Source organism: Rhineura floridana, chromosome 11, assembly GCF_030035675.1.
Source record: "Rhineura floridana isolate rRhiFlo1 chromosome 11, rRhiFlo1.hap2, whole genome shotgun sequence".
NCBI classification, from domain to species: domain Eukaryota; kingdom Metazoa; phylum Chordata; class Lepidosauria; order Squamata; family Rhineuridae; genus Rhineura; species Rhineura floridana.
Genome location: NC_084490.1, coordinates 27,078,263 through 27,103,886, shown reverse-complemented (window position 1 = coordinate 27,103,886; position 25,624 = coordinate 27,078,263). Strand labels below are relative to the sequence as shown.

The window sequence follows — 25,624 nt, the reverse complement described above, 5'->3', positions numbered from 1 at the left end:
TTTGCAGGCACATACTATAAATCCCTCCTGAATGGATTAAACCTGCCAGATTGCAGAGAGATATTTTTTTGGGGGGGGTTAAGTAAAAGTGACTCACTTTGCTCGATTATTCCTTTGTGTGTGTGGGGGGGATGTTATCTTTTTCTTACCATAAAATAATTAAGAGATGACTGAGGGATATGTATTCTTGCCTGTATGTGTGTGTGTGCATGCATGCATGCATGCATGTGCGTGTACTTTGCAGCTTCACATTGCAGCTTTCTGATGGTAACATTTGTTCTCTAGTAGGTTTTACGGAACTCCCAGTAAGCCTTTACAGGGCTCCAATAGGCCTTATAATTTTTGTTAAGGAAGATTAGGTAGGATTGTTTGTTAAAAAAATTAAACTTTAACTTTAAAAAAAAAAAATCCCCCGTAGCTGTGTTTTAACAATAAATAAATAACCTAAAGATCTTCTGTGCTCTGTAGGGAAGAGTTTTGACAGTTTCAATTCTTGCAAAGTCTATGGACCTAAAGAAAGATAGAAATACTGTATAGGAAATACTGCTATATCAAATGAAAAAGCACAGAAACAGAGCACTCTGTGGCTCTGCAGGGCCCCAGTGTGACTCAGATTATTGACTTCACACTTTGATTTAGGGGAGAGCCCTGAATCACCCCAATTTGCCTTGTCATTCAATCAATGTACAGAGTTAATACACACCACTAAGCTACCCCTTCCCATTTTGTGATATCTGCAAATGTTATAAGGATTCCTTCCACTTAATTTAAACCATTGATAAATGTTGAACAGTATCAGTTCCAGGACAAAGCTCTGTGGCACACCAAACAAAAACTCCCTCAAGTCTGATGAGGAGCTATTGATGAGCACTCTTTGAGTTTGGATTTTTTTAATGAGGTGGAATCCATCCAACGGCATTATCATTTAGTCTGCCTTTAACCAGTTAGATAACCATAAGATCACTTGAATCATTATCATATGATTTGCTGAAATCAGGATGTTGTGCCACAGTGGTGAAATCTCCACATCCTCACCCATACAACTTGCCTGTGGAGTCTTGTGGATTGCTGAAATGAGCGCCATGTTGACAGAGATTTCAGAGACACGTCCTCCAATGAGAGCTATCAGATTGTTCTGGTTGCCACACTTGAAGTTGGGCACAAACTTATGTTGTGTGGAAATCAGATTGAGGGTGGCCTTATACGTCATCCTTGCAGCATAGTTGCTATTGAGGATGTGGAATCCCAGAGAGATATTTGATAAGATTTTGGGATTCTCATTTATCTCTTTGATGGCAAATGCTAAGGCCAGGATGTGCTGGTAGTTCTTTGGCACTGAACTGTAATAAATATTACAACTGTTTAACAAAATATAACAAATACAAGAACACAAAAATATTTGAACTCTTCGTCATCATTCAAGTTAATGATCTGAGGACTGAAATGCAGTTTAAACCATAAAACAAAATGCATTGAAGGAAGGTAGAGAGAAGTTAAACATGTGAAATAGATATTTCTTCAATGAACAGCTAAATGCCCCCCATGGGATTGTTCTACTATTAAATTGCTCCCTGCATGCATTGCAGTCTCTCCCTTTGCATAAATACATACAATAACAAGAAGAAAAACAACAACAAATAGTATTATTCTGGGAAGATTCACTGGATTGGGCTTTGGAGTTACTGTACTGCAGAGCTGCATGTGGGCATTTGAATGAAAAGATCAAATTTGCAGTTAGAGGGTGCTTGAGGATCCAGCACTGGAAGCGCACATGACCATAGTGGATGAGAACACCTTTTATCAGGGTCAGCCAATACACCAGCTGTGATACTATATGGTCAGAGATAGCTTTGCTACATTTCCTCACTCTCTGGAAACGTCTCTTGTTGATTACTGCAATGAGTTATACATGGGTTTCATCTGGGGAGGGATGCCTGGAAATGTAATAAGTTCAGTATAGGACAGCAAGGTTGTTAAGTGGGGATGGTTGGTTCAACACATTGCACCAATTGATGAAACTCATAGAACAGAAGAGACAGCAGCATTCTTGTCAATTTCTATTTTATTAAATTCAGTAAAAATCTCTGAATCAGTGAAATATACAACAACAGGGGTTCAGCCAACTGATAAGGGAACAGTCTGAAATGAACAGTATTCGTGTGGCAAAAGGAACTAAATAAGCATGCAACCCACCATTTGGTTATTCTACAAAATGAAGCTCTATAGAAATGCTCACTAATCATTCTTAAAAGCCTGAGAAATGCACTTATCCATTTAAATGGGGTTCATGGAGGAATAGATATTAGGTGCTTTGCACCAATTTGTTGTTGTTATGTGCCTTCAAGTCGATTACGACTTATGGCGACCCTATGAATCAGTGACCTCCAAGAGCATCTGTCGTGAACCACCCTGTTCAGATCTTGTAAGTTCAGGTCTGTGGCTTCCTTTATGGAATCAATCCATCTCTTGTTTGGCCTTCCTCTTTTTCTACCCCCTTCTGTTTTCCCCAGAATTACTGTATTTTCTAGTGAATCATGTATTCTCATGTGTCCACACTATGATAACCTCAGTTTCATCATTTTAGCCTCTATTGACGGTTCTGGTTTAATTTGTTCTAACACCCAATTATTTGTCTTTTTTGCCGTCCATGGTATGCGAAAGCTCTCCTCCGGCACCACATTTCAAATGAGTTGATTTTTCTCTTATCCGCCTTTTTCACTGTCCAACTTTTGCACCAATGGGATGGGGAGGGGAAATTATCAAGCCCAAACATTGCTGAATGCCATTTTCCTCATACCAGAAAGTAATTAAACTGATACTGTGCTTAATGATATAACATCAGTGGTTGTGGTCTGAACATAAGGAGAAAGAGAGAAAGAGAGAGAGAGAGAGAGAGAGAGAGAATAATGGCTTACATGGGTTCGTCAATCAATATCTGCGTAGGCAGTTCCATGAAAGACAGGTTGTTATAGAGGAAGAAGACTTGGGACACAATCCCACCGATGACAACTTCTCCTGGCTGGTAAAATTCATGAGGAATAGGGAGGGGATCATCACAAATGCTGCAGTTAATGGAATATGTCTTGCATACACTATGACAAAATAGTAAAAGCAGTAACACTACCAGCAGCATGATCCTGTTGAAAAATATTTTCCTCCAAGCATAGACTGCTCTATTTCCAAATGCAGTATCATAGGAGACTATTACCAGATTTGTTGCAGTTTCCCCTAAATTGTGAAACACTCTGTTGCTGTTCTGATATACCACTTGGACTGTTAGGAAATCATCGTGCCAGTACTGTGAAGTGGTGTGAGTTAACTAACAGCTCATCAATGAGGTCCAATTTTTCAGTGGCAGTTCTGGAAAAAAAACCCTGAAGATTTTATAGGTTTTTCCCCATGCTGTTAGTTGATCTTATTAACAGTTCTAGGTGTCTGTTGTGTAAAAGAATGGTAACCAGTAATTTTGACAATGATAGGGATGACCATCACGTTCCCCAGTTCACTTTTGAAGTTGCATAATGCATAACCTTTTTTCCCCTTGAATCCCACAGCTATTATTTTCTTCTTTGGGGGATAGCAGACAGTCAGTGGCACATGCTCCACTAGTTGCCAGCTGCCTCTGCCCAGAATCATATACACAGAGGGGATCATCATGTATGCTACAATTAATAGAATGTTTCTTGCATACACTATGACACAGGGATGATTATCACTTCCTCAGTGTGCTGTTCACTTTTGAAGTTGCAAAATGAATGACAATGAGGATAGTTTCCCCCTGAATTCTCCTTTGAGGGATAACAGGTAGTCAACGGCAAATATCCCAGTGGGTCCAAGCTACTTCTGCCCAGAATTAGAACTAGATTCACCCACAGATTCTTTACACTTGGCACAACTTGAACACTCTGTTTAGACTGAGGAATTAGAGGCTCAGTCTTATCATGTTGATGGGTACATCTCTTTCCATGCATCATTTTACACTTGATTACCTTGAATTGCATATGCTATCTTACTGTCCATTCACCCAGTTTCAAGAGATATGCTGCCTCTAACAGTGGAGATAGAACATAGACATAGTGGCTGGTAGCTACTGATAATCCACAAATATGTTAAATTCTCTTGTAAAGCCATCCAGGTTGGTGGACATCAATGTCTTTGGGGAGCGAATTCCATTGCAGCCACAGTCAGGAAATGAAGAGGCAAGACAGGGTGAAGTGTGGGTAAAACAAGGTCCATGCTTATTTAGATAAACCCAATTAAGTGACTGATTATGCAAAATAATCTGTATAGATAAAGTACAGGACAGCGCTCTTATCCAATCAGGTGAGGACACCCTGCCATGAGAAAAGGAGTGATCCAAGCCCACTCCCCTTCCCCCAGCCCCAACCTCACAGGGTGGTTAGGGAGACCTTCCTGCTCTATCCCATCCCACAGCCTCACAACTCTGAGTGGGTGCTACAAGTTAGCCCCACATGTGAATCTTATCCTGCCAACAGGCCTCACTAACTTGGAAGGCAATCTCAAATCCCACCTTTCACCTTAAAGGGTGCCTAAGGGTGGTCTCCAAGCCCTACCCCCTGTGAAATTCCTACACATATCCACAATACTTGGTGTGAGTAAATTAAAATCCCAGGTCCCAGGCTATGGTCTGAATGCACATGAGGTCAGCACTCTGCTGAAGCTAAGCAGGGTCAGGTCTGGTTGGTACCTGGATGGGAGACTGCCTGGGAACCATATTTAAGCTGCCTTGGGTTACATGAAAAAGAGACGTGGGGTATCAATGAAATAAATAAAATGGATGGGAAGGGGCCATTTTCAATCAAGCAACTGCAAACTATTTTATGCAGGAAATGAAAAATCTAGGGGGGAGTTGAATCTGCCATTCCAGTCCACCCTGCCCCATTTCTGGGACTGTTCCTTTGGGCACTGGATGCAACAGTCTTACTTACACCCCACACTATTTAATGTTAATTGGTTTATTTTAAAATGCAGTAAACTATCCGAAATTGTGCTCTGACAACTCCACTGATGAAAGTACATACTGTACATAAATGGGACGCTTACTGAAGATATTTGTCCTGCCACATGCTGGTCTGGAGCGTTTGTCCAAGTCTGATGTATTTAGAACAAAAGTGAGCAGACATCTGGCCAAAATGGGAGAGTGGATGTAGGGGAAACCCTGCCAGAGCCGTTAGAAAGGGGATTATTGCAGGGGGAGCAATGAAATAGATTACTTTTCCTAGATGAGTTTCTCGTGTACAGGAACAGTACTTGGTGGGAGTAGTAAGGCAATTCCACTATGTCCCTTGTGGATCTGGCTGAAAGACGGGACACCTCCCCCCAAAAAATAATGGTCTGGAAAGTATAAGTGAAGGGTTTATTAAAATAAATTTAATCCCAAAGAAGAGTATCCCTCATTGATATTCTGAGGTTTGGACCCAGGCCACCTGTGATACAGTGAGACATAAATCACCATAAATGAGAAGAATAAGCAATTAAAAACTAGAAGACTGTTCACATTTTACAATATCCTGAGTTATGTTTTAAATTGATTAATGTGTGGTTTTAAATTGTATGTTGATATTTTGATGTTGTGAACCGCCCAGAGAGCTTCGGCTATGGGGCAGTATAAAAATTTAATAAATAAATAAATAAATAAATAAATAAATAAATAAATTATAAAAATAGTTCTGGACAAAGTGATTTTTGGAGCTCAATTTCAGAAGATGGGATATATTGTACATGTCAGTCATAAGAAAGCTAACGTTACCTAACATTTTATTCTTGTTTATGAATGTTGCAGGCCTCCAAAATGGTGCACATTCCCTTCAACCCACCAGATTCCATTTGTCCCGAAAGAAGGAGGAAAGAAGAGCAGTGGGCGTCATAATAGAATACAAAATAGAAAACAAGAACTATAGTTTATTTTACAGGAAGATGAAGTAAGATAGGTATACAATTTCAAATAAGCACCTAAGCTTACAAAAATCGGGAGAGAATGAAGTCTCTTAATAAAGGCTGCTTTCACACATGGAGCTGATTGCGTTTAACGGATTAAAAAGGAAGCGCTTTTGTCCTGATTTCTAAAACCCCTTTTGTGACAATGGACTTTATTTGTTTGAATTAAACAAATGTATTTTGCTTATTTGTTTGCTTAAAGTAAAAAGTGTTGGGCCTGTTTGAAATTGTAGCACAGTATGACTTGCTTGTGTGATAATTTGCTGACAGTTAACTTACTTGTGAGTGTGTAAAGAGAAATGCTAATTTGCTAACTTGCATTTTCATTGTTTGTTTAAAGCTGCGTTTGCAAAAATAAGGTCCCAGGCTTTTAGTTGCAATGTCCACCTGTACTGTAGAAAAGTATCAAATATTGTTGCAACATTCAAGGTGGAATAGTGTGAAAAACAAGTTCCATATATGGATATGGAAGCGAGGGGACATTACCAGAAGAAGATGGGCAGGGATTAAAGTGATGTAATTATGATCATAATGATGCATGCATAATTAGTAAAACAAAGCTGATAAAAAGACTAGCAAGGCATAGTTTGCCAGAACTAGCTTGCTACTTCTCCACGTGCACGTGTTAGCAATAAATATACTCCATCCTCCATCTTGTTTCGTTCGTTCTTGAGCTCTATTGAGTGAGTATTTTGAAGCGAACCCAAGCCACTAGACCTCAAAAAGGGGCTAGGGCGTTTTGTTTATAACACTTTCACACTGCAGTGCCTGTTATACCGGCATTTCATGCAACAGGCTTTCACACCACAGCTACAATAAACAGAGCAGAGTTTTTCTCCCCCCCCCCTTCATTTTAGGGGGTTTGGTGTATTTCCCCCCCAACTTGTTTTTTGAGGCTCATGGAGGCAGCCCTGGGGGTTAGGGGGCGCCGGCGCCTGCTATTGCGGCCACCAGGAGCTCACAGAGGTGGCTCTCCTTATTTTTAATTTTTATTTTGGGGGCTACAGGTGGCGGCGCCAGCTTCAGCAGCCGTTGGTAGTTCACTGAGGCAGCTCCTTTTACCCTTGCTCTCCCTGTCTCAGACTATACCGGAGCTGGCGCCTGTGGCTCCAGTCCATGATAATGCACCTCCCTTCGGCCCCAGTCCTCATTTCCCCCTTCTATTTAAGGTGGCTCTTGCTAATTCCCCCCCTCTGTTTTAAGGTGGCTCCTGCTTTTTCCCCCTGTTCCATACTGCATGCTGGCATGCCTGTCACGTGAGCAGCAGCAGCTAGCTCAAAACTCCTGTGATCTTCCGGGTTCCCAGCCTTGCTAACAGATTATTTCTGGTATAATTTATTGTGGAATTTAGCGCTATACTTTCACTACATTCCACCAGAATTCCGGAGCTACCCGTTATGTCGTGTGAAAGCTCAAATATAATGAGCAAATTACCAGGTAAGAAATCGGCAGAATAACGGAATAAACTGCAGTGTGAAAGCACCCTAAGTGATCCACAGTTTCTTAGATCTGCCTGTGCCTAAAGAATCTTGGGTTAGAAAGCAATTTTAGGTCTCAGTCCCTAGGAGGTTTGCACATGTTGCAAGGATGTGTGTAGGAGTGTGTGTGGCTATGTGATCTGACTTCATTCTCCCTGATGCTCACGTGTTCAGTGAACATCAGAAGTTGTATTAGTGTCTCCTTTTTGCATTAAAGACTCCACTGCACATATGCTGCATTTATTTATGCTTTTATTGTTGTTTTTAATGATGTTTCAATTGGTTTTTATTTTTTATGATTTTTGTATGTTCTAAGCTGCCATTGCATGAAAGTTTGGCTTATAAATACTTTAACAAATAAATTAAAAAAATGTAAGATAAACTTACAACCTTTCACTTTTTCTACTCATTATTTGCTCCCTATTATTCAGCTCAGGTCTCAGCAAAATAATGTAGCATTTCGGAGAAAAGATGCAAAGCAGTAAACCAGCACTCGAGGACAAGATGGAAAATATCTCCACAGCCACCATGTATTTTCCTTTAGTGCTCAGGTAGGTTGGAACAAAGGACAACCAAACACTGCAAAACACCAACATGCTGAAAGTGATAAATTTGGCCTCATTGAAACTATCAGGTAACTTCCTGGCCAGAAAAGCCACAATGAAGCTGACAATGGCCAGGAAGCCCATATAGCCCAAGACACAGTAAAACATTGTAGCTGAACCCTCATTGCATTCCAGTATGATTTCCCCATTCACTGAATGCATGTCCCTATCTGGGAATGGAGGGGAAGTACTTAACCAAAAAGTACAAAGCCCAGCTTGAATAAAGGAGCAAGAAAATACAATAGAATTTGTCAGTTTTTTCCCTACCCATTTCCTCATCCTTCCTCCAGGTTTGGTTGCAATGAATGCCAGTACCACAGTGATAGTTTTTGCCAAAATGCTGGAAAGGGCCACAGAGAAGATGATGCCAAAAGCTATTTGTTGAAAAAGGCAGGTCACTTTTCCAGGCTGTCCAATAAAGAGGAAGGAACAGAGGAAACAAAGAAGGAGAGAAACGAGGAGGATGTAGGTGAGGGTCTGATTGTTGGCTTTCACAATGGCACTGTCCTTGTGCTTCATGAAAATTCCAAGTACTAATGTTGTGAGAAAAGAAAAAGAAATAGCCAAGGTAGTTAAGATGAACCCTAAATCTTCTTTGTAAGAGAGGTAACTTAAAACCCTGGGAATGCACTGAGTTTTGTCTTTGTTGGTAAACTGGTCTTCAGGACAGTTGATGCAGGCATCCATGTCTGGAAAAAAAGGAAGAGCTGGTTTAGCATTTCAAGAAATTGACCAACTTGTATCTGAAGCTACAATCTTAACAATGTTTACTCAGAAGTAATGTGATTTACTTAGGATTTCAGTGTAAACTAGTTAGTGAGAGTGGCTGTTTTGTGTTCCTGCAGATCTTTGGCCAGCTCTAGGAGAAACAAGTTCCATAATTTCAGAGTGAGTGAAAATGCATAATATTGTATTCTTGTGGTTCCAAAGTATTTGGTGAGATATTGAACTGAGGTATTTGCTGAGATATTGGACTGTCGTGTTGAAGAACAATTTTGTGCTTCCCTTTGTCATCCTTCCCCTTGGAGCCACCTTTTGTGCCCAAAATCTATTATACAGAGTTGAAGGACTCTGTGGAATACAGCTGTGGAGACCATGGGGGCTGTAGGGCGGTAGACAGGAATAAGAATTTAATTCACCAAACAGTGGATATCACCCTATGATTTTTTTTCCAGTGAGCAGTAAATACAGCTCTCCTCATTGAGCCTAGAACTCAATAGGTACCCTTGGGCAAAACTATTTGCTCTCATCCTTAGTTCATCCTTAACATTTGTGTCTGTGGTGTCAGAAGAAGTGTGCTTGACAATACATGAGCACCCAGAGCCAGAAAACACTTATTCAAAGGAGGTTTTTTCTGTGAAGTAATGTTTTGCACCTCCCTCTGAATCTTGAGGAAACAACACCATTTCTGTTCTTTTAATAAGCTATTACTTTTATTTTAAATTACAAAGAATAAAAACAATATTTTAAAGCAATAATATTATGCAAATATTGTAAACTCTAGAATTTTTTTATTGCAACTGAGAACTAATGTTAACATTTTGGGGGGCGTTTTTCTAACCCCATTAAGAAACCTGCAAGAAAAAACTGCCCTTGGTTAGAGAAATATGCCCAAGCAACAATATATGGTTTGTGCCAACCTATTGACAACCCCAATACTTAATTTCCACCATGATGTGGACTCTACAACATAACCTCCCACATCTGTTGAACTCTTTGCTGGTTTTCTTATTCTCTACCCTACTGCAAGAGTGGCAGCGTCCACTTGTTCCAGATGCTGCTGCAGATGGAGGTGTATAAACAAAAGCAGATGCCACAACCCAGATGCTTGAGTTTGAATCTGGCCCATCTTCTATCTCTGGCCAAGTTAGTCTTTCATTAGAGATAACAGAAATAGGTACCTTCAAAGTACGGATAGTTTTTTTTTACCCATAGCACATAGCTACCAGTGGTAGCAACTTCAAGCACATTGAAGAAAAGCATCATTGACAATTCTTCCAAGGACTCTTGTGTATGGTACACTGCTGCTAGAACCAGTACTCCAATACATGTCTTCAGTGTTGTCAAGAGACTTCCACATTCTCTGTCTGGTACAATTGGCCTCATTCCACTCCCTGAAGACACATTCTGCCTCCCTGTTGGTTTCAATCAACAGGAGAATGTTCTCCATGATAAGCAAAAGTGTCCACCAAGGTCTCTTTCAGGGCATCACTCTTTGGCCCTGGGGGTTATCTGATGATGTTCCTGGTGGTTCATGGTGGATTGGCTGCAGACCTCTCCCCCAGGCTCTTCCCTTTCTTCCTCTCATCACTTATCTGTCCTTGGTTATAGCTGTTCTTCTTGGAGAGGTTCTGCTGAATGGGGCCTTGCTACCGTCCCAGCACTACCTCTGCCTCTTTTTCCTCCTTGATGACCAAACGCTTGAGACCAGCCTCTTCCTTGTCTCTCAGAAGGAATTTTCATAAACTGCTGCCCTTTGCAAGGCTGCTTCTCATTGCTGGATATACTGGAAGAATGTTCTGATGGAACACAATCTTCACTTTCTGAGCAGCTTTCCATTAGCAGCACAGTGTCCTCATTGTTGCTACCTCTGTGATCAATTTCAGAGGTACTGTCTATGTCAATTTCACTACCTTGGAGATATGTTGCATGCACTTCCTGTGTAGTCATGAATTGCCTCACTTTCTGTAAAATGAATCAAAACAACTTCAGCATGGAATACTAAGGGTTTGTTCACGTGGCAACTTACTGTGCTACTTGCTTCCCCGTTTAATTTGCATGGTTCACATGACATTGCAGACAAGCTGAAGCTATAATGCAGTTTTCCCTTTTAAATCTGTATTAATCTGTTGATTACGCAGAAAGTGAAGGAAAAACTGTCTCCTCTTTGCTGTATTCCTCCATGTAGGTGCTGTGCTCCAATGTTTTTTGCTGGGCAGGTGGATCATCACTTTCAGATACTCCCCTTTCTCCACCCACTAAACTCTCTATGAATTCCATTTTGTTTCCAGTGGCTCAACCAGCCATTTCTGACTCGCTGTGTCCTCCTGCATCAGAATTTGCTATACCCTTCCTTCCCCCCTTTCCCCCCATTGTTCCTTCCCTCAATCCTTGAAACCAGAGATGTGCTCCGTTTCCATGTTATTTAATGATGCACTCCATTTCCACGGTATTTAGAATTCCTCTCAACATTCTTTCTGACATACCATTCTCTTATCTTCATTCCCTCTGTGTGCCTGTATTCCATTTTATAACACACACACTCAGATATAAAAATTGCATTTCATACCTTCTTTTTTTAAAAAGGGTTTTTTTACTATAAATATGTCAGGAGGAAATGAAACTGACAGAAAAAAGGATGGGTGAATGCCTACTTTGCCTTTCACTCACTTCATTTATAGCTTCATGTCAATTGCACCCCTGGCTTCAGCATGCAATTGACAAGAAACAATGAAACTGACAAAAAACCCTCCCCTTCTCCATTAGCAATATCATACTCTGGAGGGAGTAAACATGTAAAATTGGGTGTGGGGCCAAAAGGAAACAATGATACTAAATCTTTCCAAAGGAATGCTGACTAGTGTGAATGGAAAACAGCAGACTGAAAGGTAGAAAGTGTAAACCCTGCAAATCTATTGCAATGGAAAAAGCTGCATCATTAATACAAAGTTTAGCTGAAGTGTGAATGAGCCCTAAGTTGCCAGCTGTTTCATGCAGGGTGGTGATGGTGGTCCAGAAAACTGTCCTGGACATGTCAAAGTACATCTACCCAACCCATGAGAGATGCTTGGAATCAGCTCTGGATGGACGCATATTACTTATTTCCCTTCCCATCCCAGCTTCTTTCAGAAAATGGAGTTGGAAGGGTTATAGCCTAGGCAAAAGAAAGAGCTTTCTCTCATTTGAATGCTTTGGCTATGGGGCGGAATACAAATATAATAAATAAATAAATAAATATACATTTATTTATAAAGTATACATAATACTTTCCTGGCATTTATCTGTAGAAATCATGGTTTTCTTCTAACAACCTAAAGTGTGTCCTTCTAGGTAGAGCCTCACTGCAACCATGGGTCCTTGGAGATGTGGCTGCAAGTTTGTTTACTCCTTTGTCATGTGGCTGCAAGCTTGTTTCCTTTTGCAAATGTGGGAGAGGGAATTTGATTCCATTGATCTTTGGTGACCTGACCCGGGCCAATTTTCTATGAAAAAACAATGGGATATTTTTACTACCCCAATCTGCTAACATTGGCTGGGGCTGTAAATAATTCCAATTACATTCAATAACATTCAAGGCATTTCTGGGGCATTTTATGCCCGAGGTAGGTTTTGTTTGTTTGTTTGTTTGTTTCCAGAAAGGAAATGATAAATGGTAACTGGATGGAATTTGGAGATGTTGTATAGGTGACAATTTGTGCCAATGTCCCAGCAGGACTACCCTGTAAGTCTACTTATGTGTAAACTGCTCAATGAAAAGTGTGCCAGGGGGACGTTTTTGTTCCACAACCATGGCTGAAGGCCTTTGAGAAAGGACAAAGTGGAATCTAATTCTTTTCTGTCTAGAATCCTGACATCCATTAAGTTGAATCAGGAAGAAAAGTGGATTGGAGTGAAATAAGATGGTGGCCGAGAGACAAAGCAAATTGACTCACTTGATGGATGATTTGCCAGTTTATAGTCGGGTATGGTATATTTGCCCAGTTTTGACTGGTGTGCCACCTGTGCCTCTTCCTAGAGAAAGTGATTAGTTACATTGAAATGCAGGGGGTTGGACTCGATGGCCTTATAGACCCCTTCCAACTCTACTATTCTATGATTCTATGAAATGCTGATATTGCAATGAGTTACACATGGGGCTACCTTTGAAGAGTGTTTGAAACTTCTGCTAATGCAAAATGCAAAATGCAAAGGGAACAATTGTCATTTCTAAGCCCAATTTAATTTTGAGTGATGACTTTGTATAACCTCTTCTTAAGATATTTAGAAATTGAAAGTACACCTCCTTCCTCCCACCGCAAATCTACTCAGATACCAAGATGTGCAAGAAGGGTTCTCATTAGGGTTCCAACTTCAGATGTATCATTGGCTGGGATCCAGCAGAAAGGTCTTTCTCAGTGGTTGTGTAACTGCTTAACAGTAAGGGATTTGGGCCTTTTTATTTCCACAGGGGTTGAAATTACTGATGTTATATGTTTCATAAGTCAAAGTTCACTATGATGGGTCAAACAGTATCAAGAAATCCCAAAACAATTGTCTTGTATATGTTCAGTGGGGAATTTACAAATGTGGATTCGCATTTAGTAGCAACTTTGCTCACAGTGGTGAAAATGTATCACTCAAAAATGGAAAAATAACTAATCCCTAATATTGATAAATTGGCTGAGAAAAACTTGGGAAACAGTATTAATGATAAATATGACATATAACAGGAATGCTGTGTACCATAATTCTCAAAATATGTTTTTAGAGAGATGGGCCTTGTTTATACAATTTTGGAACGCTAAAGTGACAGATGAAATAGTTCTGTTAAATTCATTTACTTTAATATAGTAACTTATGAGTATGTTTAAAAACACAAATATGTAAAGAGGTTTTTTCTTTCAAAAGAGTTTATTTCATCTTTTCTTACCCTTTCTCTCCTCTTTCAATGATTCTTTAACATAATGCTTTTGTAACACAAGTTGTGTCAGATAAATCAATTTTCTTTTATAATTTTTGTAATTATGTAGCCTTTATATTTCCCCTTTTTGCTTTGTTTGTGAGCACTTATTGTACACTAGTGTAAAAACTGTAATTTAATAAATAAAGGAAAAATAAGTTGAAGTTCACCATATCCAGGTTTCTTGAAAACTGTGAAGCATCTTCATATTCATTCTCCAAACAAATAACTAACAAATATCACATTGTGGAAATTTCTTGATCACAACTCTTACCTTTCTGGGCAGAAATCATCCCTTCTGGACATGGAACACAATCATAGCAGCAAAATTTCTCCCCCTCCTTCTTTTTCCTGCTGTAGCCGGGATAGCAGTAGTCATTGCATACAGAAAGGGGCAGCACCTGTAAAGAAACAAAAATGGCATTTAACATCAGGAAATATATCTTGATGTGGGCTGTTGAACAGTGAGCTGTTGAGATTGCTTCTGACATGGAATAATGAAATTAGAGGTGCCTGAAAATGTCTCCTGATGTGAGTACAGATGGGGCTTGCCTCAGTGGTGAAGTGAACGTTACAAACCTCAGAATCCTCTTCTAACTTGGATTTAAAACAACAATGTATATACTGGTTAAACACTTTACTCTCTAAGTGGTGTACTGTGAGATTAAAAAACACAGTAAAGATGAATGTAAGAGGTTAAAATCCTACCATAATCAGCCCCAGGACTGTGGGTCAGTGAAGGGCAAATAAAAGTAAACAAGTCTGATTTCATAATTTTTACTGCCTCTTTACAAAGAAGGGAACTGAGTGTGATTTGATGTAACAGTGCTATTACGATAATTAAATATCTGAAGAGCAGGCAGAATGATGGACTGGCCAAATGCAGCATCTTCTTTTTAAATGTTCAGATATTTGCTGCTATGTCTTACCTGATTAAAGCTTTGATGCCAGGTAATTTGATCATCATGAACAGTTAACTGTTTGCCTGGAGAAGCCTGAGGTTCCAGTCTTCCAACTTTGACTCTAACCACTGAGCCATTGGGGAACATCAGCCAGTTTGTAACATCAAAACCTACAACTAATTCTCCATTTTCATCAAAGTGCACAGTGTCTCCAGCACTGTTGTTGAATAAGATACTCTTTAGAAAATGATGGACCTATGTTAAAATATGAATGAAGGGATATACTATATAAGTTGCAACAGTATTTTGACAAGCTTCACAAATGCCTTTTTTAACCAACATCTGGATTACTGTTTGGTCTCATCTGACTTTCTTTTCCCTACTTTTTTGGTTGATATGGGTGGCCAATTATGCAACTATTGTATCACATGGTTGGCAGTATGAATGCAAATAGAAATGCAAAAAAGGTAACAATTTTGTGGATTCCCTTCCCCCTGACTAATTGATGGTATGTGAGCCACTCAGGGAGCCTTTCTGGCTGAAGAGTGGGGTACAAATACAATAAATAAAATAAATAAATAAATAAATAAATACATGTGGATGAAAAGCTAGCCTCCTTTAAAACAAGAACTGTCGAGATGTAATTACCTGCCATGATTGTACATTTTGAAATGACAGTCTCTCTCCTTCTGCCATTCTTCTATGTTTGGAGCTGGATTTGTATATGGCATGCAAAGCATGTGCCACAGCATAGACAGCATTGTAGACATTGTAAGTGTGGCCAGTCATCTTCATTTCAAACAAAACTCCAGGGAGGCTTTCTAGGTTCTCCTCCCCAGTGCAGGATTTCTTCTTTGCCTCTTGTCCCTTAGGTTTTTGTAATGAACAGCTGAATGACTGTTCCCAGAAGTCCTGGATAAAACCATCTCCTTTAGCCCAGAAGGGTGTTATCTTCTGAATGAACTTTTGGAACCCTGATATCTGATTTGAATGAACTGTGAAGGATATGGAACCATGGAAGGTTTGCATATCCCATATCTTTTGAACAGGAAGTGATGCAAAATCCCAGTGGGAGGTAATAATCCATACTTTACCCAGAGGTGGCAATGAGAAGAAGGGTGCTATGAACAGCAACATTCTCAAAACCTGAAAGGATGGATTTTCGCCATATACAAAGAATACATTGGCTTTTCTTTCAGTGAGAATTTCATAGTTTTCTCTCTGCTGTAAAAGCAAGTCTATCAACTCATCTATATAATCCCGCTTTGGTATTTTTACTATGGAGGCATAACAAATGCCATGCTGGGAAAACATTTGCAGTATTATTTGTAAAAACCTGTCCCCTTTGTCATCATCCACGGCTAAGATCCGAACCCATGTCCATCTGAAATGCTGAAGTAACCACACAACTCCCTTATACTGGTGGGCTTCATTTGGGACCATCTGGTACAAAAATGGAAACTGCACTTTAGTGCTTTGTATTGGCAAAAATGATCCATGAGTGAGCTAAAATGAAATGTTTTGATTTTTCAGAAGGAGTAGAAGATAATATTAGTTGACCATTCAGCCACTGCTTGGGGACCTCCATTTAGAGAAAGCCCACCCACCTGCTCTCTTAAACCGCTGTGTTATTAAACTACTCTTACTATTAATAAATTTCTCCTAAAGTTCAACCGTTTGTTTTCTGGAACAGCAGAGAAGAAATATTTGCTCTCTTCTGTGTTACGACCAGTGAAATTACGCCCAGAGCTTTCAAAAATGTTATCCCTTACTGTCCTTTTCTACAGACTAAACAACTTCCATTCCTTCAACTTTTCCTTATAGGGCTTGGTTTCCATATCCCAGATCAACTTTGTTGCACTTTCTGAATAGGACATATTAGTCCACATGGCATCTGACAGTTACGAAATAAAAGGGAACTCTTACTTCTTGTGACCCGGAAACTGGGTTGTATTTATTTGGCCAACAACTGTATACACTTTTAAATATTTGTGGTATACTGCTTCTCTCCCCCACTCCCATAGTAATTTACAAATCCCAGTGCTGCTTTATGCAGATGATGTGCCTCTAATTTCCTTATCCCATGTGAGTATGAGAAGATTGCTTACCACATTTGAAACATTGTAAGCAGCATGATGTATCTATTAAGGCTGTGCAAATACTTTGGACTAACCACACATTCTGAACTGAATCAGCCTGGTCTGCAGTAGATTGAGGCAGGTCCAGATTGGTCCAAAGTGAGTCATTTTAATCAAGAGAACTTCAGACTGATCCAGAGTGCTTCAGACTGATCTGGAGCTCAAAACACTTTCTAAGAAACCCAGACAGCTTGTCTCCAAAGTGTTGCAACAGTGCACTTTATAATGATAACATCAAGGTGGGGAGAGTGAGAGGGGAAAGAAGGGAGCTGAACTTTGTCCATTAAGAGCTCTAGCTTCCAGTTGAGGATTAGAAACTCACCCAACAATATCCAGTCATAGTGCTTTGGGGAGGCTGGAGGCTGTTAATACTAGCAGCTCACTCTCACTGCCTTCCATGCTTTTGCAAGTTCTCTGAATGTTAAAGAGTTTTGCTGAATTTGGTAGTGTTTGCTCAGCTTGTCTTTTCTTTATGTTACCCAGCCTTTCTTATATATAATACATCTGTTTGTTTCCCAACCTTTCCCATCAATCCCAGTCCCATACTTATTCATTTGTTCAGCTAGTTTTTTATTTTGTCCTTCAGTTCATACCAGTACCCAGCCTTTCTTTTATACATGGTTGTTCTCCAGTCCTTTCTCATCTTTTCCCAATCAGTCCCAGTAATAGAAATCTCCCACTGCTGGGATACGCCAACCTGGCCACCACATGTAAGTAGCACCCTCATATTGCTGCTTCCTCTGCTGCTGTCTGGCACCCTCCATGTCACCTGCCACTCTCCTCCTGCCTACCTGGAGGGAACCAATTTGGATATCTGAATTTGGATTTGGATTCAGGGTCCAAATTGGGTTGAATAAGATTTACATCAATCTGAACCAATCTGATCTGAATCGGATGGGCCTAACACTGCCCTAGTATCTATTAATTTCAGTAAAATAAAAGTGGGGGTGTTTGCCAAAATGCATCAGATGCATAATAACATTCCCACTCTGTGTGGGCAGCTTTGCCCTCATCCTTCCCTTTGGCAATGAAGATTTGGGAGGTTTACTCCCGAAGAGAGGAGTAAGAAGAGGGGGCATGTGATGTCCCATAGCCTATGAGAAGGGGTGTATACAAAGAGGAGAAGGGGAGCTATAAGGTTGCTCTGCCCCCTCAACTCTCCTCCTTGTGATCATTTGCACCCTCCCTCCCTATATGTAGTATGGGCAATGTTGGGGGCCATATAGGATTTTTTTTTTGTGGGGCCCTGCAGTTTATGACCCTTTGCATTGTGCCTGCTCCATAATGTTGGGTTTAATTCATTTAGCCTTAGGGAGAGGTACAGGTGTTGCCAGTATGGCACTGTGTGGGGCATGTGAGGAACTTGGGGAAAATATTTCAGATATACTGCAGTAGTATTGGATAAGGGCACCCTCCAGAAATCCATCAGGCCTTATGGTCTGGGGGGAACTGAGGGGTGCCTCATGTGGCCTTCACACACATTGGGGTGCATGTATGTATAGCAGTGCCAGGGTGCATGTGGAGGTATACACCTAAGGCTCACCCAGTAAGGAGCGAATATTATTCCATATCCTTTGCTGGGAAGCCACAGCTAGTGGCTGCATACATGCCCAGGGGATTGGAGGCATGAGTCCCTACCAGAATTAGTTTAATTCCTCACCTGTCCATAGTTTATAATTGGATTAACTGAATATGCTTTAATTCAGATTCAAAACCTCTTATATTTGAATACTACATCCAAACCAATTGTTATGTCTCATGAGTCTTTTTGCAGGTGTGAGGGCAAAAGGGTTTTGAATTGTCATTTCATCAAAATGTGCCACTCATTTAAATACTCAGGGCTCCATCACAATCTCTTTGTTTTTTTTTTTGGCAAGAACAGCCTAGAGGGCACACATTTTAAGGCAATTAAAATTTTCATTGCCTGTTCACTGGGAAGCATAAAGATACTTTATTATACTAAGAGTCATTATTCGTTAGAACAAGTGATAAAAGTTTTTTTGTTGCTAAACCATATCTTGCTTGTTATATGGTCCAGAAATCTGGAGTAGCTCTAAAAGAGATAAACTGGATATATTCCTTAATGAGTTCCTATATGTACTACTTGGAATCCCACAGCCTAGAATATTTTTTAGAATTGAAGTAGGGGTGCTTTCTCTAAAAACACACATTCAGAATTCCAAGTCCTGAGTTTGGTATATTGCAATTAAATCTCTCTGCTTATCTGTTAAAATTAACATTATTTCCTGTTAGACATGCCTACACACAGCTCACATTTCAAACAATACCCAAAGAATATTGGAATGGTAAATTATTTAATAGGCAACAAATATCCGTCATGCCAGACCGAAGTCATTCTGCATTAAGGAAATGAATGAACATGAATAACTTAGGTCCATTCATTTCAAGGGATTTGCTCTGAATTGGGCTAGCATTGGATGTGGCCCTGTATCCTGTATTTCCTTTTATTCAATTCACTTAGGGATAGATTCCTCTAACAACATCAGAATTTCAATAATATCAATAAATTTCAAAATTAATTGGTTGCTGCCCAAAGTAGATGTGCTTATAAACTATATTTTTGTGATTGTAAATTGTTTTAAGCTGCTTTTAATGTTGTATTTTAAATTGTTGTACCTTGCCCTGGGACTTCAAGGTGAAGGGTGGGTAAAACTTTTATGATGATGATGATCATCATGGTGATGATGATATGATCATCATGATCATCATCATAGCTTCAGTGAGAAAGTTATCGGATACTTTCTGACCCAAAACTATGAAGGAAAGGGGGATTTTGAGTGGGGGGAGTTTGCAGTTTTAAAATTTTGAAAAATGATATGAAAACTGATGTTCTTTTAGCTTGGTTTGTTTTTTGCGTATGTGTGTTTTTGTATGATTTATATTGTAATGGCCATTACCTGTAAACAATAAAATCTGACTAATGGACAGACGGACTCACTCATATTTTGTTTCTGATAAACCATAATCTTTAGATTCTTACTAGGCAAAATCTCTCCTATTCTTTACCTGTTCATGTGAACTGATTAGCCTCCTCAGATGCAGAGCTTTGTATTTCTCTGGGCTGAATGCTAAGCTCTCTTTGGAGCAGTTTTCCAAAGAGGTGTGAATCCAGCAGTTAGTAATTATAATTTAACTGTTATTTAATCAGTTTGCTAACCAAATTATCATTGAGTTCCTTCTAAAATAGTTGGATGAAATCAAGATGGTGAGCCACTGTTGTGATATCTTCTTACTCAAATACATACAGCTTACCTGTGGAGTCTTGTGGATTGCTGAGATGATGGCCATATTGGCAGAGATTTCAGAAACACATCCTCCAATTAGAGCAATTAGATTGTTCTGGGTGCCACATTTAAAGTTTGGAACAAACCTGTGGTGTGTAGAAATCAGGCTGAGGGTAGCCTTATAGGTCATCCTTGCAGCATAGTTGCTATTGAGGACATGGAATCCCAGAGAGATATTTGATAAGATATTTGGATTCTCATTGATCTTTTTGATAGCAAATGCAAAGGCCAGGATGTGCTGGTAATCCTTAGGTACTGAACTGTAATAAGAATTGCAGACTGTTTAGCCAAACATACAAGAACAATAAACAAATTTTAACTCTTAATCATCACTCATTTCAATGCTTAGAAGATGAAGATGCAGCATAAACCATGAAATAAAATATTGCGAAGAAGATAGAGTGATGAAAGAGAGAAAGAAAGAAAGAAAGAAAGAAAGAAAGAAAGAAAGAAAGAAAGAAAGAAAGAAAGAAAGAAAGAAAGAAAGAAAGAAAGAAAAAGAAAACATGCCATAAGACATAGACATTCCTTCAATGGATTTCTCAAGACAGCATTCTAATGCTTAATAAATTGTTACTGAAGTCACTCACTTTGCATACAAATCGCCACCACCATTCAAGGTATCACTTTGGATAGGTTGTCTGATTTGCTAATTGGAGGCACTGCATTGCCATAGTTCTTCTCCCACTTGGATGTTCAATTTCAGAAGGTGATGCTGTGATATTGTTGCTCTAACCCTTGACAGTAGCTCTATTTTATCCCCTTATGCTGTTGAATCTCTACATAAAAATGCTGGGACAGTTCATCCAGAAATGAGGACTGAGGTGTCACCAAGGTGGGATGACACCCCATTCTGTCTTTTCTTTTCATCAAATACAGGTAAGGCAGTGGGTGTTCAGAATCAATATATGGGTACAGTAATGGACTAGATGGGAATCAATAAACTGAGACTCAATCCAGACAAGATTTAGGTGCTGTTTCCCAAAGTGGTTGGTGTTCAAATTTTCTGGAAGGAGTTGGACTCCCCCAACTTTTCTATTTGTAATTTGGGGGTGCTCTTAGATCCAACATTGTCACTGGAAGCACACATGGCTTAACAATCAACCCGTCTTCCCAGGGAATCTAGTTCTGGACATTGCACTTTAAGAAGGATGCAGACAAACTGGAAGATGTTCAGAGGAAGGCAACAAGGATGATCAGGGGACTAAAACAAAGCCCTATGAGGAGAGACTGAAAGAACTGAGCATGTTTAGTCTTGAGAAGAGAAGACTGAGGGGAGATATGATAGTACTCTTCAAGTACATGAAAGGCTGTCACACAGAGGAGGGTCAAGATTTCTTCTCGTCCCAGAATGCAGGATATGGAATAATGGGCTCAGGTTAGAGGAAGCCATATTTCTACTGAACATCAGGAAAAACTTGCTAACTGTTAGAGCGGTACTACAATGGAAACAATTAGCTAGGGAGGTGGTGAACTCTCTAACACTGGAGGCATTCAAGAGGCAGCTGGACAGCCACCTGTTGGGTATGCTTCAATTTGGATTCCTGCACTGAATCCAACCCAGGGGGGTTGGACTCAATGGCCTTATAGGCCCCTTCCAACTCTACAATTCTATGATTCTATGATTGTAGCTCTGTGGGGAGAATAAGGATATCCTAACAGCATCCTTAATAAACTACCGTTCTTCCCAGGATTCTTTGGGGGACGCCCTGACTGTTTAAAGTGGCATGATGCTGCTTTAAATGTATAGTGCAGATTTGGCCTGAATTGTACAGGCCAATTTGAGAATGGTCTGGAAACATCCAAAATAGGGCAGAAAGGTTGTTAGCTAGAGCTGGCAAATCTATTACTCCAGTGCTCTGTCGTGTGCACTGGCCTCCAGTCCATTTCTGGGCCCAAATCAAAGTGCTGGTATAAACCCTCAAAAGAACAAAATGAGGTGGCTATTAGAGAGACATAAGAGGCTTGCCAAGCAGGTTTGTTTATTTATTTCTTCGTTTATTTATATAGAAAGTTCTGTAGGGTGCTTAATCAATTAAAAATGGTTAAAAATTAGTATACATAAAATAATTATCAATAAAAACCATACAACAAATGTAGATAAATAAATTACATTTCTGGGTGGGCTTGCTGAAATAATAATAATAATAATAATAATAATAATAATAATAATAAAATTTTCAGCAGGTGTTAATACAGCAAGGGTGACAACCTAAATCAATATACAGGGAGTTCCAAAACATAGGTAAGATTCAGCAACATAGGTTGTGGTATTTTCAGTGCCAGGGACAGACTATCTTCCCAGATATTTCTATCTCAACTTTAAAAAAAATGTTTTAAAAACATTTTTTGCATTAATGTTATCTCCTGATCTTGGGTGTTTTTTTTTTTTAATGTTGCAGCAATCTTTAAAATTTATTTCATGTGCTTATTTTTCTACTTTTTAAAGGATTTATTTTACTGAAAATCACTCAGAGATGCTTGACATTTGGATGGTACATAAATATTTCAAATCATCATCACAACCAATCCAAAGTAGGTAGGGCATATGTAAGGTCTGGTATGTTTTCTAGCTTTAAAAAAAAAAGAAAACTCAAAGAGGAGACATTCTTGTTATTTCACCAATATACTAAACATTTCTGTATCAAGAGGTTCAAGTGAAACTAGAAATATTCAAGAAGTCTCTCCATACATCTCACAACATCATTTATATTATCTGAAGTTTGAGATATAACAGAAGGGAACTAAAGTAAGCCACCTGTCTGGTATATTTTAATTTGGATTCCTGCACTGATCAGGAAGTTGGACTCCATGGCCTTATAGGTCCCTTCCAACTCTACAATTCTATGATTCTGTGATTTTGTGAAGCGGATGAAATCAGATGTGTGATTGCAAATGGGAAGTATAAAGGGATGCCTTAAAAGCTTCCATAAATTCACCAACATTTGAAAGTAATACTCCCATATATGTGAGACCAGTACGTGGTGCTTGAGAACCAATTCACAAATTCCTTTTTTTTTAAACAAAAACAAAACACATATCCCTATATCTTGTGTGCCAGTTTAAAAGTATGAAATACAAGTGGGGGCAAAACATATACAAGTTGTAGGGTCTCTCTCAGGGTGCTTTAAGATTCAGTAAGAAAGGCAAACTGGTTCTTGTGTAAGGTGGGAACAGGCTGGGCAAATGACAGTAGCTAAAGCACTATGAAGAATGAAATCAGGTGTAAATGTAATTATATGAAATGAAATATTGTTTTTAAAAACGGAAGACTGGAAATCCATGGGAAAGGACAGATATGAAGGCAAAGGTTGAGTGCGAACAAAGGGTGAAACAAACAGTAGTAGTATGGGAAAAATATAAATAAATAAGGGCATAATCCTCCATGTAGATATTCTACAGAATGATGTTCCATAGAAATGCTCACTAATAGTTCTTAAAAGGCTGAGAAAATGCCCAGAAATGCACAAGATCCATTCATTTTAAAGCAGTTCATGGAGAAGTACCATCTAGGTGCTGTACAGCAAATAATATAATGTAAAGGGGAGGATTATCAAGTCTAAGCTTTGCATGAGTAACATTTTTCTCACACCAGAAACATACTGTGTCATCAATGATATGATCTGAACATGATGCAGAACGAGATTCAGATAGAAAGAGAGAGAGAAGTACTAATGGCTTACATGGGTTCATCAATCAATATCTGCGTAGGCAGTTCCATGAAAGAGAGATTGTAATAGAGGAAGAAGACTTGAGAAACAATCCCACCAATGAGAAGATCTCCTGGCTGGTAAAATTCATGAAGAATAGGAAGGGGATCATCATGTATGCTGCAGTTAATAGAATGTATCTTGCCTACGCTACGACACAGTAGTACAAGCAGCAACAGCACCACCACCATGATCCTGTTGGCAAAACTTTTCCTCCAAACATAGACACTATGTTTCCAAATGCAGCATTATATGTGGCTATTGCCAGTTTTGCTATAGCTACCCCTAAATTGTGAAAGATTATATTGCTATCCTGATTTACCACTGGACCTGTTAGGGAATCTTTGTGCCAGTGCTGTGAAGTGGTGTGTGAGGGTCAATTAATACCTCATAAGGTCCAGTTTTTCAGTGTAATAATCTGGGAAATGGCAGTTAAACTGGACAAGTAATAAAGATAATAAGGATGACGAAGAAGGATATACCCTGCCTGCTCTTGTGGGCTACAAATCAGATGATGGAAATATGCCCTAGAATAAAGACATTAAATGACTCTACAAAAGAATGACAGAATCCTGCCTAACCCTAAATGAAGTTCTGAGCAACATGAAGATTTTACAGGTTTTTCCAGATGCTGATTGCTGATCAAATTCTAGATGTCTGTTGTGTAAGAGGATGGAAACCAGTAATTTTGGCAATAACAGGGTAATTATTAAATCCCCAGTGTGCTGTTCACTTTTAAAGTTGCATCATGCACAACAATGTTTTTCTCCCCAGAATCCCACAACAATTATTTTCTTGTTTGTGGAATAGTACACAGTCGGTGGCACATATTCCAGTAGGTACAAGCTGCCTCTGCCCAGAATCACAACTAAGTTCACACACATTTGGCACAACTTCCAGACAACCTGTTTAGTGAACATTCATCTTGCATTTTGTACAAAGTTTGAGGGGAGGTTAGACAATGTCAGCTATGTATTGAGCATTCATTCTAGTTTGTTTGCAGGAAGTCAGAAGATATTGCAGCAAGTAGATGTTATCCCACTCTTTTCATGTCACCTACTGCTTATTGCAAAAAGTTCAGTTTGGAGCAGAGGTAAAAACAAGTTTGTTTCACAAGACTTGCACAAGACCTTCAAATCATAGAATCATAGACTCATAGAATTATAGAGTTAAAAGGTGCCTATAAGGCCATCAAGTCCAACCCTCTGCTCAATGCAGGAATCCAAATTAAAGCATTGTTGTTGTTATGTGCCTTCAAGTCGATTATGACTTATGGTGACCCTATGAATCAGTAAAGCATACCCGACTTTAATTGCACAACCTGAATTTGCCATTGCCAGTATGTGATTGTCTCTCACCCCAAAACAATAATAGTTGGAAGTGCCCTAGGAAAGCAAGTTTCAACAAGTTTAAAATATTACTGGGATCATCCCTGTGGGTGGAAATACCCAAGATGAAGGAAAGTCAAGATAGATGGAAATATCTTGAGTGATATACTTAAGGCACAATCACAAACCACTCCAACAAGCAAGAAAAACTGGGGGTGACCATATAAGAAGTCATTTGATGAACTCAGGTTGAAAAGGGAATAGAAAGAGGGGCCAATCATGATGGTTGTTCACAAATCAGTAGTTACAGCTTTTAGAGAGAGTGTCAGAAAGGCTAGAGCTAAAAATGACCTTAGACTTGCAAGAGATGTTAAAAACAAAAAAGGATGGGGGTTGACTATGGGCTCGTCCAAACGACCGTATAATCTGCGATATGATCGCTTTGTGTATTCATAAAGTTTCCATGGTCCATATGATGTTACCCGTTTTCGCAGATTTTATTCCGTTTAAATCCGCATCTGGAGTATCGCAAATAATGCGA

The 25,624-nt window shown here is 39.4% G+C and overlaps 1 protein-coding gene across 1 annotated transcript; it reads right to left on the bottom strand.

Annotated features, from left to right (window-relative positions):
* Positions 1–925: 925 nt before the first annotated feature.
* LOC133367637 (vomeronasal type-2 receptor 26-like) lies at positions 926–23,946 on the bottom strand. The gene is made up of 8 exons (XM_061591733.1): positions 23,729–23,946; positions 20,014–20,305; positions 15,251–16,045; positions 14,630–14,857; positions 13,975–14,101; positions 7,824–8,730; positions 2,916–3,092; positions 926–1,358 (listed from the first exon to the last, which is right to left on the bottom strand). The coding sequence occupies exons 1-8, from the start codon at positions 23,944–23,946 to the stop codon at positions 926–928; spliced, it is 3,177 nt and encodes a 1,058-aa protein (XP_061447717.1).
* Between the last annotated feature and the right edge of the window lie 1,678 nt (positions 23,947–25,624).

Coding starts and splice junctions, on each gene's coding strand:
- LOC133367637 (XM_061591733.1), bottom strand. CDS start 23,946: ATGGTGGTGGTGCTGTTGCTGCTTGTACTACTGTGTCGTAGCGTAGGC. Junction 20,306..23,728: donor ATATTGATTGATGAACCCAT/GTAAGCCATTAG, acceptor TTCTTATTACAG/TTCAGTACCTAAGGATTACC. Junction 3,093..7,823: donor AGTAGAAAAAGTGAAAGGTT/GTAAGTTTATCT, acceptor ATTTTGTCATAG/TGTATGCAAGACATATTCCA.